General features: G+C 44.7%; 2 protein-coding genes across 10 annotated transcripts in view; both read left to right on the top strand.

Moving 5' to 3' along the window:
• Positions 1-15,369, top strand: part of BCAP29 (B cell receptor associated protein 29) — a 920,634-nt gene that overhangs the window by 613,881 nt on the left and 291,384 nt on the right. The gene's annotated exons all lie outside the window — the stretch shown is intronic.
• The window catches only part of ATXN7L1 (ataxin 7 like 1), a 77,705-nt gene that overhangs the window by 54,158 nt on the left and 8,178 nt on the right, over positions 1-15,369 (top strand). For all 9 annotated transcript variants that reach the window (XM_083701430.1, XM_083701431.1, XM_083701432.1 and 6 more), the window contains 4 exons: positions 966-1,243; positions 7,258-7,340; positions 8,808-9,064; positions 10,444-10,636. In XM_083701430.1, the coding sequence (XP_083557556.1) occupies positions 966-1,243; positions 7,258-7,340; positions 8,808-9,064; positions 10,444-10,636 (811 nt within the window). The remainder of the gene's footprint in view (positions 1-965; positions 1,244-7,257; positions 7,341-8,807; positions 9,065-10,443; positions 10,637-15,369) is intronic.

Genomic DNA, 15,369 nt, shown 5'->3' on the forward strand with positions numbered 1-15,369 from the left:
GTAAAGGTCTCTGTAGTCATGGGACTTAAATTCTGAGAGTCTGAATTTGTGCCACATTTTGCAGTAGTTTGGAACTGAAATACAGGTGGTGATCATTTCGCATAGGGGTTCCGTTCTGGTCCTCTATTTCAGGGTCCGTTAGATTTATTAAATGCTGTGACAATATTTAAAAGCATGCCATTAAAATCTTTTAAGACTTCTCTTCTGTCTATCAAACACTTTAGTTTGGATGATAGATTTGAAAATGTTAATATTCTTTTGACTCCTTTTATTCCCTGTGATGGGACATGGGTGGCGCTGTGGGTTAAACCACAAAGCCTAGGACTTGCCGATCAGAAGGTCGGCGGTTCGAATCGGGTGAGCTCCCGTTGCTCGGTCCCTGCTCCTGCCAACCTAGCAGTTCGAAAGCACGTCAAAGTGCAAGTAGATAAATAGGTACCGCTCCGGCGGGAAGGTAAACGGCATTTCCGTGCGCTGCTCTGGTTCGCCAGAAGCGGCTTAGTCATGCTGGCCACATGACCCAGAAGCTGTACACCGGCTCCCTCGGCCAATAAAGCGAGATGAGCGCCACAACCCCAGAGTCGGTCACGACTAGACCTAATGGTCAGGGGTCCCTTTACCTTTATTCTCTGTGATAGAGGCCTGCACCATACAGCCTTATAAATTTACACTATTTCAAGAGTAGGCATAATAATAATCAAAGAGAAAACAATTTTAAAAACAAGTACACATAGGTTTTTAAAAATACATACATATCCCACCACTTATATATTTGTGTTTAGAACTGGCCTTTAAGAAAATAGTGTGCGCACATGTTAATAAACAGTATAACTAAATGTGCCGGTTTTAGGTTAATTCCAGGGTTAGTGGCTGTAATGTGAAACCAAGCATGGAAGGAAGTTGAGAGACTATATGTCGCATGGTGCAGAAAACACATCTTGAAGACTTTTTCTTTGGTGTTTCAGTGTTCCTGTTCCCGTAGTCAGTCTAGAGAAAATTCCTAACCTAGTGAAGGCAGATGGTGCCAATGTTAAAATGAACTCTGCAACCACTACCACCAGCTCCACCTCCTCGGCCTCTTCATCTACCACATCCGCTCCAATTAAATCTGCTTTGACATGTAAATCGGTGCCACCATCGCCAGAAAAGATTTTGAATGGCAAAGGCGTCATAGCTCCATCAATAGACAAGAAACACCAAAACGGCACTAAAAACAGTAACAAGTCTTACAAGAGAGTTTCAGGTAAGTAGCATTGTAGCATGACTTGATGAGATCCCATCATTCTTCGTTAGTAGCGTTTGTTGCTATTTATTATATGCTGTAGCTATTATTTACATAATGGTGATCTCGGCCCACATGTCAAATCTGTTTACGCGTCAATACCAAAGCACAACTTGCCTCACACTTTATATTGGTGTTCTGGTATTATTTCTTAATTTTGCAAAACGTAACGTAGGGGATGCGGGTGGCACTGTGGGTTAAACCACAGAGCCTAGGACTTGCTGATCAGAAGGTTGGCGGTTCGAATCCCTGCAACGGGGTGAGCTCCCGTTGCTCGGTCCCAGCTCCTGCCAACCTAGCAGTTCGAAAGCACGTCAAAGTGCAAGTAGATAAATAGGTACCGCTCCAGCGGGAAGGTAAACGGCGTTTCCATGCGCTGCTCTGGTTCGTGTGGCAAAACATTTTATTTTGCATTTGAGAAAGATATTCAAAGTCTGTTGTACAGGCAACAACCATTTCTCGCATGGTGTTTGTTTCCGGCTCCCACGTGCGCCGACAGAGTGCATGTGAGTGCACATAAGCCTGCCCCACCCTCATTATTCCCTCTTCCGAGTCCCTATGCGTTGGTGATCATCTGTCAATTGGACATGCCTAAAATGGTCACCAGGGACACGGGTGGCGCTGTGGGTTAAACCACAGAGCCTAGGACTTGCCTATCAGAAGGTCGGCGGTTCAAATCCCCATGACGGGGTGAGCTCCCATTGCTTGGTCCTTGCTCCTGCCAACCTAGCAGTTTGAAAGCACATCAAACTGCAAGTAGATAAATAGGTACCGCTCTGGCGGGAAGGAAGGTAAACAGCATTTCTGTGCGCTGCTCTGGTTCGCCAGAAGCGGCTTAGTCATGCTGGCCACATGACCCGGAAGCTGTACGCCGGCTCCCTCGGCCAATAAAGCGAGATGAGCGCCACAACCCCAGAGTTGGCCACGACTGGACCTAATGGTCAGGGGTCCCTTTACCTAACATAACGTAGGAGAGAACTAAGGAACAAATTCTGCGAAAATCAAACAAGATTATCTCATAAAGGAGGCTGTTGGCTGCTCTTCCCTTCAGCGGTATTTAAATAAAATGGATTTGGATCTGAATATTGCCTTGCCCCAGTGGAATGCGGGAACCTTTGGATCTAACCCAGTGTTCCCAAATTTGAACAAGCAAAAAAAAGCAATTGATTTGCACAAAGTACTTCCTCTCTCTTGGTTAAAGGTAGGTGTCCTTTACTTGTCTCATGGGTCAGCATTCCCTTCATGTGAATATTCATGCCTTTGTTGGAACAAAGCATCGTTGTAATGACACATAGCTTTGCTCATTGCATTTCAACTAGCAATCATGCACTGTATAAACTACTAACTGTTGACTTATTGCTGTACTCCTAAAAACTTAAAGGAGTAAAGATCATTTCATGTGTACTGAAGATGACCAGAACGCCTTCTAATGCAGGAATGTTGCTTGTACAATTCTATTTGGACCATGATATAGGAAAGAACCTGATTTTTAAAAAAGGTGTTTTGTTTGTTTTCAGCGCTTAAAATCTGGACAATGCATAAAATTTGAAAAGTAAAGATACCGGTAATCATTGGCTCTGGGCTCGTAGCCATGATAGACTTGCAAGATAAGGAATAGAACAAGATAAAGGAATAGAGGATGGGAAAGGAGGAGTAACCATGGGACGCTTAGGAAATGATTATTTTCAACGGGTTGCTTTTTTAAAAGGGAAGGAACATAAAGTGGGCCTCTGGAGGAAAGGGATAGATTTAAGAAGGAAGGTTAATGGGAGAGTGGAGAATGTGGTGGAAGATGGAGAAATAGGAAAGGTGTAGCGGTCCAAAGGTACGAAGATGCTTGAAAGCAAGAAAGTTAGTGGTAAATCGAAACAAGAGGAAAAGGGAGACTATTCAGAGCAATTCAGGTGAAGAAAGGAACTGAGAGTAGGACAAAGGTCAGAAATAGGAGGACCAGAAAATAGAATCTTACAGTGAAGCAAGTCTAGAATTGAGAGTTATGTGAGCAAGAAAAATAAATGAGAATTAAGAAACATTTGAGGTGAGAAAGCAATGCTGAACAGTCAAGTCATCTTTGTTCAAATGTTGGGGGAGAAATGTACGCAATGCCTGAGTAAAGTATTAGCGCTTAACATTATAGGAGGGAAACTACAATTCTGGAGAAATTTGTGTGTACTCAAATACTAGCTCTTTTACAAAGGAAGTTATCCACTCACCCCCTTTGATTATCCAGCTGCTTTGTACTATTATTGATCTATGCATGTTGCTTCAAAGCTGCAGTGTCTTTTCGCAGTTGGACAAGCTAATGAGAGATCACATAAATGGGAAATGCACAAATATGGATGCTGTCTTTTTAGCAGACAATTCAGATTACTTCGTATATGTATAGTTTTCATTATCTCATTTTAGTGGTTTAGTTCAAAGGCAGCAACAGGTGTATTTGGCTCAAGACTGTGTGCCCTTGTCATCCAGCACTGTGATGCTTCTATGAAATGAGTGAAAAGCTTTCTGGGAAGTCTTATTTTTCTCAAAGAATTGACTTTTAGCAGGCCTGTGCAATAAAAGAACATTGAAAGATTGTATTTTATCATTAATGGTTATTTGGCATGTTTTATTAATACCTTAGGAATACTAAACAGTAATTGGTCTGATAGTATTTGAATGTACACATTCGTATTAGCATAGTTATATAGATGTTCTAAGAAGAGACGAACTTTCCACCATAGCATTAGTCTAATAATAGCAGCTCCCTGTCCTCCTAGACTTTATTATGTTTTGCACAGTACTGTTCAGTCTTCACAGATCTGGCACTCATTCATGATTAGGGGGGGTCTCTTCTTAATGTTTTACAATGCATGTGTTTGGATGTTAGTGCCAACAGTGAGCGTTACCTTCTCTTAGTCTTAGTTGTGGGTCCTGACGCACCAGTTGAAGTATAGCTGTAGGTTACTTGAAACAGGGGTATCTTACAGACTCAAAGTTTACTAGGTCGACAGGAGGAGTTCCCCGGTTGTGGAACACTCATCTGAGAACACCTCTCCATGTTTCTCACAGTTTAAGTACACTTTACGACATCCTCTGCCCAGGGATGATAGTGAAGAGGCAATGTTGGTTTGATAGTAAAGGTTGTGAGTGGTATGCTATACGGAGTAAATGAATAGTATTCTCTTTCTCAGCATTGGCTGGTCCCCAATTGGAATATGGTGTTCCGCACTAGGTGCCACAATGCAAGAACATTGTCAACAAAGAGGAAAAGTTCAGAGGATTCTGTGATGAGGGTGACAGAAGGTCCAGCAGGCAAGTCATATAAGGAAAGGCTGAAGGAGTTGGGTATGGGTAACCGAGACAAGATTAAGGGCAGAACAATATTTTAAAGAATGTCAGAAAGCAAAGTTGGGATCGTATGTTTACCACCGTTAGTAAGGGAGCACAATTAAATGACCTGTTAAACATGTAATACCAAACTGTGATCTGGCATTACATGAGCAAGTCTTGGGCTTGCATGTTGGTTCCTCATGCACTCCAGTTCCCTCACTGACTTCAGTTTTGGGCAAACCATAGCTTGCAATTGTATCCAAATGAGCAAGCTATCATGTATGCTTTTCTCCTGACATTAAAAACGAAACAAAAAAACAAAACACCTTGGTGGAGAAATAGAACAAAATAAACACAAGAAAGATCTTTGTAATTAGTGCATAATTATGCTATATTCAGGAGCGGTTGCAACCATTCGTAAGAGCTAATGCTAGACCTTTAACATGCAGTGTGCCAAAAGTTCAAGTGGCAAGAAATTGGTAGAAAATGATCCTCTGAACCATCCTGAGAATTCTTATCACATTCTTGGTTCTGTTATGTAATAGTAAAAATGATACATTTTATTGTGGGAAAGTCTTCTGATCCCATTAATTTCACCACTCGTGCTTTGATCAGAGATCCAGAATTCTCTGACCTTTGCAGATTGAGAAAGGGACATGTCTGTTCTGTTTTTGAATGACATACCTTGAGAAGCACATACTTAAATTTAGTGTTGTGCTTTAGATTTAAATGGCAGGATTTAAACACTGTTTTGTATTAGTGAAACACTTTTTCATGTTTGATGATGTCTTTGTGCATGCAGATTGGGTCCAATCCTTGACCTTAACTGGGGAACCTATGGCTCTACCAGGCAGTGATGATGGGAGCCATAGGTGCCAACTCCCTGGCACCCTGGGCCACTGATAAAAGTCCCCATGAAGGAGCCAGGCACCCACAAATTTTGGTGCCAGGGCCATGCACACTGCATGGCACCCAAGGCCCTGGGCACCCACAGTCACTGGGCCAAGCTGGCACTCCTGATGGGAGCTGTAGTAAGACAACATCTGGAAGCTAGAAGTTCCCTATTCCTGGCTCTGTAAAACTTTTTGCCTGGCTGGAAGAGTGAACAGGTAAGCTACGGCATGTGAGCTGACCGAAAACCCGTAGCAGGTCAGATCGTGGCCTGCGGGCTTCGTGTTGTCAGCCCTGATCTAGCCCAGGGCAAGTGTAACCAAAACAGGAAGACTGGCCATTGCTTTGATCCTAAGAGTAGCCCATAACTTTTCTGATAGAGCAGTTGGGACAAGCAGCTCGTTTTGTCCAAGCCACAGGAAATGGAGGGAAGGAAAAGAATACCGTATTTTTCGCCCTATAGGACGCACTTTTTCCCCTCCAAAAATGAAGGGGAAATGTGTGTGCGTCCTATAGGGCGAATGCAGGCTTTCGCTGAAGCCTGGAGAGCGAGAGGGGTCGGTGCGCACTGACCCCTCTCGCTCTCCAGGCTTCAGGAAGCCATCCGCAAGTCTTGCAAGCCCGGCGGGAGGTCCCGCGGGCTCGCAAGGCTTGCGGGCAGCAGCCTGCAGCCCAAAAGCTCGGGGGACAGCGGGGAGGTGCAGCGCCGCCACCCCGCTATTCCCCGACCTGGTCTGGAGGCTGGCGGGGGGGGAGAGAAGCAAGCTTGCTTCTCCCCTCCGCCAGCCCCACAAGCTCGGGGGGTAGCAGGGAGGCGGAGCCCCGCCACCCCGCTATTCCCTGACCCGATCTGGAGGCTGGCGGGGGCGAGAAGCAAGCTTGCTTCTCTCCCCCCCCCCGCCAGCCCCACAAGCTCGGGAGATAGCGGGGAGGCGGAGCCCCGCCACCCCGTTATTCTCCAACCTGATCTGAAGGCTGGCGGGGGGGAGAAGCAAGCTTGCTTCTCTCCCCCGCCAGCCCCACAAACTCGGGGGACAGCGGGGCAAGCCGCTGCCCCACGGAGGCTAGAGAGGCTGTCCCTGAAGGCAGAAGAGGGAGACGGAGCGCTCCGTCTCCCTCTTCTAGCTTGGGGATGGCTGGGGGGGAAATAATTTTTTCCCCCTTGATTTCCCCCCCAAAAAACTAGCTGCGTCCTATGGGCTGGTGCGTCCTATGGGGCGAAAAATACGGTAGTTCCACATGCCTTCTAACAGGTATGCGAGTTCTTCTGCACATCTACCCCCATAGAAAGAAGCCTGTAACCTCCATCGATCTGTCTCCCTCCTGGTCTTTCATTACATTTCATATTGAGCTTAGTGAACAGTATGGGAAGCAGGCCTGCACCAGCCGTTCCCTTTGCTACATTAAATGCTCTGCTGTTAAGGGGTAGGTGATGCTGGTGGGGTCGTTTTCAAGCTTCAGTTCAAGAAGCAGAGCGGAACAGAGAAATTAGCTTTGTTACTAACTAGATAGGAATCTTGCTAGGTTTCTGTGTGAGAATGAACTAGTGTGTCTGTGAATCTGTTGTCTGCAAGCATCATTCCTTGTTGCAGGTATGCTAAAAATCAGAATGTGTTAAGGAAAAGTACAATATCTTTATATATTTATTCTCATCTGCACCATTAAAGTGTATTTAGTTTTTGTTTCATGTTACTTTAAACATGTTAAGGTTTTTTTAATATAAAAAAGGGAGAAAACCCTCTCACTTTATTATAATTATTATTTTCAAACAGAAAGAGAGTTTGACCCAAATAAACATTGTGGAGTATTGGATCCTGAGACAAAGAAACCCTGCACAAGATCACTCACCTGCAAGGTAGTTTTCTTGTTAATTTAAATATATATAATGCTTTGCCGTGACTGACATCTTTACTAATGCATAAAGGTCATTCTGATACGTCGTGTATTTTTAAATAGCCAAGAGCAACCCAATATTAAATCAAAAGGGTGATTTGGGCACTGTGGTTATTCATTGCCAAACATGAATGAATGAATGAATGAATGAATGAATGAATGAATGAATGAAAACAATAGTTCTGCAGTAGTGCAGTCCTCATTTATAGATAGGCTTTATCTTTTTTTCTTTTTGTAGCTAATTCATAGGGGTTAAGCACACGATGCTTTGAAGACACAGGTGTTTGCTGGATGAAGTGTTGATGGCTGGAGGAGTAAGGGAGGCTGACAAGGCATTTAATGGCAGGTTTCAGGCATTGGAGTGCAAGGAGGGACAGCAAGAGGAACCAAACAAAAATCCCTTTAAGTGGAGTAAGCATTTCCCTGTCTCTTCTCAGTCCTGGGGAGGGCAAAAAGGAGCTCGTCTCATCGCAGGAGCTCCCAAACTCAGGCCTCCAAAGCCCAGACCAACGTTATCTGACCAGGAATATCAAATTGGGTGGTTTCCAATTAAAGGGTTGAAACACACATACCTGAGCTGTTTGTCATATATGACAACTTACTCCCTTAGCTAAGGAAAATCCTTTTAAGGCCATAATTTAACAGATTACAAAGGGGTAGGGGAGAATAGTAATATTTGCCTTCCCTTTTAAGAAATGTGGAAAAGTCAGAGTGCATCTGAGTGACTTCAGCATTGCAGCTCCTGTTTCAGAGTAAAGAAAATATTATTTTTGACTGATTGACCCAAACTGAGAACCCTTGTCGTTAGGATATATTGCCTTTTGTAAAGACAAGAACACCTGCTTTCTACCCATTCATTTAAAAACAAAAGGAAAATATTCCTGCAACTTTGTTTTGAATGAATTAAAGAGTTCTTTTTTTCTTTTTTGGTTTCGTTTTATTCTCTTTGTAAACTGCTTTGAGGATTTTTTAAAACTGGTGTATAAATTTTATGACATAAATAATAAACAAACTTGTAGATGAAAAGTTATTGAACATTTATATTGAAGGTACAGAGAATGCAATTTCCAGGTCTGGTTTGCAATTAATTTACACAATAACATCATGGAACTTGTGCTATTTCCTGGATTAATATATTCTAACTGTTTTTATATTCACACCCCCATTTTTAAAAACCACAATGCTCTGGTTATGCTACTAATGTGTAAAGTATTTTCATGGAAAGTTTTCTTATCACCAAAATAATGTTTCATTAAACTGCATGTGCCTCCGAGGACAGGTGAACTAACCTGTATAGAATAACTGTTTCGTGTTGTCATAAAATCAATGATCAGTCAAATATTTCTAGGTATCTCCTAGATTAATATTTTAATTGATTTTTATATTTACACCCCCCAAAAAATTTTTTTTCAACTACCCTGTTTTTTAGACTCATTCACTTAATCACCGGCGAGCAGTTCCAGGCCGTAAAAAACAGTTTGACATTCTCTTAGCTGAACACAAAGCTCGATCACGGGAAAAAGAAGTAGCAAAAGACAAGGAGCATCCGCAATGTATAAGGGAAACTCATCAGCCCCAGCCTGTGCTAGCCCAAGACGCTCTGTCAGGAACATCAGTGAACTCTGGGCAAGAGCCCAAAGGAACGTCGCCTGCAAAATCAAGACTGCCCAATTCAGCATTTCCTAGGTAAGTGGGCACAGGATTCTGGCATTCAGTGAGCATTTCCACAGGAAGCAGTGGGCCGAGGGAAATGCCAAATTATGATATGAGCAAGCTCAATTCAGTGGCATGGATAAATTATGGAAATCATATTTATTTGTATATATATCCCTCGTGTGCAGTGCAAAATTTTAGAGACTGAGGCATAGTCACTATTCAGACTCTAGCAAAAACCAGGAACTTGTTTTCCAACTGCTTTCCACAATCAGGGCTTGAAAGTTGCACCTTTTTAATGAAGTAGGAAATGATCAGGTTTCATTCTGAATTTCATTCAGAATTCTGCAATTCAGTTCCTGATAAAAGTCCCTGCAAATTTCAAGCCCTTCTAAATTTCTGATATAAATGTCATAGTTAATTTGCTATACTTCAAAAGCTTCTGTGCTTTCTGTGTAGTGGGGGCATTGAATGTTCTCCTTCTCCTTTTCTGTAGGAAATGTTTATTTTCCAATCCAGACTTTCTGTCTAGCAGTAATGCATTTAATGTTTCAATACTAATGGCATTTTGAAGATGGATTTTTGTAAAAGGTTTTTATGTGCATAGTTTATTGAAACACACACACAGCTCAATCCTGTGCACATTTATTCAGAAGTCAGGAACAAAGAATTCAGAGGGACTTACTGCTTACTTAATGAGTTTGTAGTACAGGTGACTCTCAACTTAGTGGGGGCTATGTTCAGGAGATAGCGCGGAAAGCCAAATTGTGTATAGTCAAAACACATCGGGTTCAATGGTGGGTGGGATTGCCAACCTCTTTTTTCTTGTAAGCCCAGCCCCATTTATTTATTTATTTATTTATTTATTTATTTATTTTTTCAAAGTGTGTAAAGCTGAATGCACACAAGATAAATGTGTGTAAGTTGAGAGTTAGTTGTGTAAGGCTTCCATCGTAAACATGCTTAGGATGTACAGTGGTGCCCCGCAAGACGAACGCCTCACAAGACGAAAAACTCGCTAGACGAAAGACTTCCGTTTTTTGAGGTGCTTCGCAAGACGAATTTCCCTATGGGCTTGCTTCACAAGACGAAACGTCTTGCGAGTTCTTGCGAGTTTGTTTCCTTTTTCTTAAAGCCGCTAAGCCGTTAATAGCCGTTAAGCCGTTAATAGCCGCTAATAGCCGCTAAGCTGCTAATAGCCGTGCTTCGCAAGACGAAAAAACCGCTAGACGAAGAGACTCGCGGAACGGTTTAATTTCGTCTTGCGAGGCACCACTGTAACAAGTTTTATTGAGCATGGTGACATTTACTCTGGCATAAGTATGTGTTGCAGTATCTGACTGTAAGTTTTCTTTTAGCTAGGAAGGTAGTTGTGGCGTTTGAACCCTGTGTTGGTCATTTTACCCTCTTAGGCCTTCCTCTGCAAACAGCATAAATAGCACTAGTTCTTCAAACCATGGTGGTTATGCTCCAGAACTGCCTCTGCCTTCTATGGGAGGAGATCTGCCTAGCAGATTATCTAGTGACGAGGGCGAAGTGGAGGGATCCGAAGAATCTGAGAAGTTAGACTGTCACTATTCCGGACACCATCCTCGACCTCTTGGGGTATGTCTTTTTATCTCCAGTAACCTTGTTCACTGCTGACATTTATGACTGGCTGTATACCCTTACAAAAGAAGTACCTCATTACTGAAACCCATGTTTGTTGCATAAAGACACATTAACAAACTGCCTGTGTTTGCGCTAAACCATGGTTTGCTTAACCTAAGTATGATTTGCCTAAACATTTGAACCAGCTCTGAGCAAGTAACCATGGTTTACATTTTAACAAGCCACCGTTTGAACTCATGATTGCTTGGCTTATGAATTATGGCTTGGTACAGTGGTGCCTCGCAAGACGAACACCTCGCAAAACGAAAAACTCGCAAGACGAAAGAGTTTTCCGTTTTTGAGTCGTTCCGCAAGACGAATTTCCCTATGGGCTTGCTTTGCAAGAAGAAATCTCCGGTGACCTCTTTTAAAATGCTGGCCGTCGGGAGCAAAGACTTTCGCCCACCGCCGGCCTTCAAAAGAGGTCCTGGACCTCCTGGACCTCTTCTGAAGGCCGGCGGGGGGCAAAGGTCTTTGCTCCCCCCCCGCCTGCCTTCCCGGGATAGCGGAGAAGCGCAGCGCGTTTCTCCTCTATCCCGGACGGCTTTTGAAGGCAGGCGGGGGGGGGGGAGCAAAGACTTTCACCCACCGCCTGCCTTCAGAAGACCTCCGCTGTCCCGGGGGCTTTTAAAATGCTGGGGGTCGAAAAGCCCTTCTCCCCACCTCCTGCCCTGCAAGCTCCGGGGACAGGAGGGCTTCGCTGCTGCCCGCCAGCATTTTAAGATCGCCCCGGGACAGCGGAGAAGTCTCCGCTGTCCCGGGGGCTTTTAAAATGCTGGCGGTCGGCAGCAAAGCCCTCCTGTCCCCGGAGCTTGCGGGGCGGGAGGTGGGGAGAAGGGCTTTTCTTCCCACTGCCAGCCTTCAGAACAGCCTTCTGAAGGCTGGCGGTGGGAAGAAAAGCCCTTGTCCCCCCCCCCCCAGCCTTCAGAAGAGGTCCCGGGGGACAGACTGTCCCCGGACCTGGTCTGAAGGCGGTTTCCATAGGAACGCATTGATTGATTTTCAATGCATTCCTATGGGAAACCGTGCTTCGCAAGACGAAAAACTCACAAGAAGAAAAAACTTGCGGAACGAATTAATTTCGTCTTGCGAGGCACCACTGTACCATGGTTTGTCATTACACCCAAACCTAAGATCCTGGAGTAACCTTTGTTTGTTTGAGCACCCTGCCCCAGCCATTCACCAAAGTACAGAGGCAAGGCTGTTGGAAAGTGAAACTACTTCCCAGGCTAAATAATAATAATAATAATAATAATAATAATAATAATAATAATAATGATAATGATAATAATAATTTATTATTTATACCCCCCCCCATCTGGCTGAGTTTCCCCAGCCACTCTGGGCGGCTCCCAATCGAGTGTTAAAAACAGTACAGCATTACATATTAAAAACTTCCCTAAACAGGGCTGCCTTCAGATATCTTTTAAAGATAGGATAGCTGCTTATTTCCTTCACATCTGAAGGGAGGGCGTTCCACAGGGTGGGCGCCACTACTGAGAAGGCCCTCTGTCTGGTTCCCTGTAACCTCACTTCTCGCAATGGGGGAACCGCCAGAAGGCCCTCGGCGCTGGATCTCAGTGTCCAGGCTGAACGATGGGGGTGGAGACACTCCTTCAGGTATACAGGACCGAGGCCGTTTAGGGCTTTAAAGGTCAGCACCAATGCTTTGAATCGTGCTCGGAAACGTCCTGGGAGCCAATGCAGATCTCTCAGAACCGGTGTTATGTGGTCCCGGGGGCCACTCCCAGTCACCAGTCTAGCTGCCGCATTCTGGATTAATTGCAGTTTCCGGGTCACCTTCAAAGGTAGCCCCACGTAGAGCGCGTTGCAGTAGTCCAAGCGTGAGATAACTAGAGCATGCACCACTCTGGCGAGACAGTCCGCGGGCAGGTAGGGTCTTAGCTTGTGTACCAGGTGGAGCTGGTAGACAGCTGCCCTGGACACAGAATTAACCTGCACCTCCATGGACAGCTGTCAATCCAAAATGACTCCCAGGCTGCGCACCTGGTCCTTCAGGGGCACAGTTACCCCATTCAGGACCAGGGAGTCCTCCACACCCGCCTGCCCCCTGTCCCCCAAAAACAGTACTTCTGTCTTGTCAGGATTCAACCTCAATCTGTTAGCCGCCATCCATCCTCCAACCGCCAACCTGTGCTGGGTTCTTTTCCAGAAGTAGCCCTCTCTCTTCATACTGACTTTCTCCACCCAACTCTTCCATGGCATGTCCTCATTTACTTTGTAGTTCATAATTGAAGGCAAGGGTGAGTGAGGAACCTGGGAACCTCCAGATGGACCCCTCACAGCTGACCATGTTGTCTGAGCTGATGGGAGTTGGAATTCAACAACGTTGGAGGTTCTCAGCTTCTCCATCCCTGATCTGAGGTCTCCCAAGTTGGTGAGCTGCCCTGCCCCACGCTGCTCAAACTTTGTATGCCAACATCAGTCTACACAACTGTACCGTTGCATTGCTGCAGAGCAGTCAGTCGTGTTGGATGATAGAGACCACAAGCTGTGAACGTGGCAGATCTAATTGCTTCAATCCTTAGTAGGGACATAGATTTTTGTTTCAGCTAGAAGGCAGCTCATTAATATTGAAAAACAACCAAATGTAAGATGGCCTCAGGTGAGACTTGAGATCCACCTAGTGATTGAAGGCAGAAATTGCTGTTCATTTGCAGAAGCTCCTGGATCTCAATTCACTCTGTGACCAGTTCTGCTTCTGGCTTCACCTTGAGTGGTTGGTGAGCACGCGCTTTACCTCCTTCCTTCAGTTTAGGTGTGTTTTTATTCATTTGTTTCCCTTCTTGTTTTGTGTATATGTTTTCCATGGAGCCCATTTGGTGCCTATTTTCCATTAAACTCTCTCTGTCTCTCTCATATCAGTTTGTCTGTCCATTCCCTAGGCTAGTTCCTGAGGTCTCCCCGCTTTCCCATTCCTACCTTTTTGCCTTTAAGTAGTAATAATAAAAGAGCCCTTTGTCCCCTGTGTCCATTTTCATCTTTTTCCTGCTCCACAGAAGCCCTTCCCTTTGTGAAGATTGTGCCCCCAGTCTTCCTTCCTTCTCTGCCTCCAGCAGACCTGTCGTGCCCCAGACTTCTGGTTTAGCTCCAAGCAAAGTGTTTTGCAGCAATTAGGGAAAAGCAGAGGAAAAATTGCCTGTGCTTCCTTAAATGATGCACACAGCTCTCTTGCCAAACCAGAAGGCTGTGTTTTGGCCTCTGGGGTTAATGTAGATGCAAGTGATCCCTGCAGATCCCTCTCAGCTTGAGGATGGTTTGGTGATCTTTGGGATCGTGAATGTGCCCCAGGAGATTTCAGCGTCCCCATCTGATGCCCATCTCTCCCACTGGGTTGAAGGAAAGAGGAGCCAGGGAGCAGCGGTGTATGTCTTTTACCTTATTGCCACGGGTCTTCTGTTCTCTCTATGGCTTGTCATAAAAGAACCGGCCATGTGGTTCAATTGATACCCAGAAGCTTCTGCAAATGAACAGCACTTCCTGACTTCAACCACAAGGTGGAACTCAAGTCCCACCTGAGGTCATCTTTAGATGTCTTTAGAACAGGCATAGGCAAACTCGGCCCTCCAGATATTTTGGGACTACAACACCCATCCATCATCCCTGACCACTGGCCCTGTTAGCTAGGGATGATGGGAGTTGTAGTCCCAAAACATCTGGAGGGCCGAGTTTGCCTATGCCTGATTTAGAAGAATGATTTCACAGTAAGTCCAAAGATCCTTAACTAATTTGCAATCTTGGCTCCCTATAGTATACCCTGAAGCTCTTCTGATTTCATGAATATCTTTTCTTTCAGCGTATTTGTGTGAAATTCCTTGTCTCACTTAATTTAATAGTAGATTATACTTTTTTACCAGGTAGATGACCTAGGAGCGAAAGTAAGATAATAGCTATTATAAAGCTAATAACATCCTCTAAAATTATAGTATTCAAGGCTGTAGCTTTTGCAAATGCAAATGTTAATGCAATTTGTGGCTTCTCCCATGTTGTGTTTTGTGATGACTTGCATCTTACTAGGGGATGCATGCACAGCAAGCCAGAGACCGTAATATATATATATATATATATATGCAGGTTTTGGTGTCCTCGGGTGTCTTCCCGTGTAAAAGTTGGGGTGTCTAGGCGACGTTTCGACGAGGTCTCACTCGTCATCTTCAGGCTGGTGCTTTCGGCTTCTTGTTACTGGAACAGAGCGGGATCTCAATGTTTGAGTTCCTATAAATACTGTAGAGGGGGTGTGGTGTCTAGCCTCCAATGTTCTGGGCAGAGAGGAAGTTCCCAGGCTAGTGTGCCTTTTCTTCTTTTGTTCCTTAATTACTTGAGAGATACCTTGAGTGATTTCTTGAGTGATATCCTGAGTACCACTTAGGTGGGTCATTAGGTGTGGATTAGTTGCTAAAGTCTTTGTGTCTTGACCTCTTGAACTTTGTGAAGAGTTTTCCTGAGAAGATGGCTGTATTGCACTTAGTTGTGCTTTGGCTTGGCTTCGTGTATAGGGGCGAGCTGTGGTTTTGTGGCTTGTGTCCAGACCCTCTCCACAGATGAATTACTGACACCATCCAGTAGCCAATCCATGGTGGCACCTCCGGATGCTGCACCCCCCTGCAATCCCTACACAGATCTGGCTGACACAAGCCACAAAACCACAGCTCGCCCCTATACACGAA

This window comes from Podarcis gaigeae (assembly GCF_964106915.1).
Source record: "Podarcis gaigeae genome assembly, chromosome: 10".
Taxonomy (NCBI): Eukaryota; Metazoa; Chordata; class Lepidosauria; order Squamata; family Lacertidae; genus Podarcis; species Podarcis gaigeae.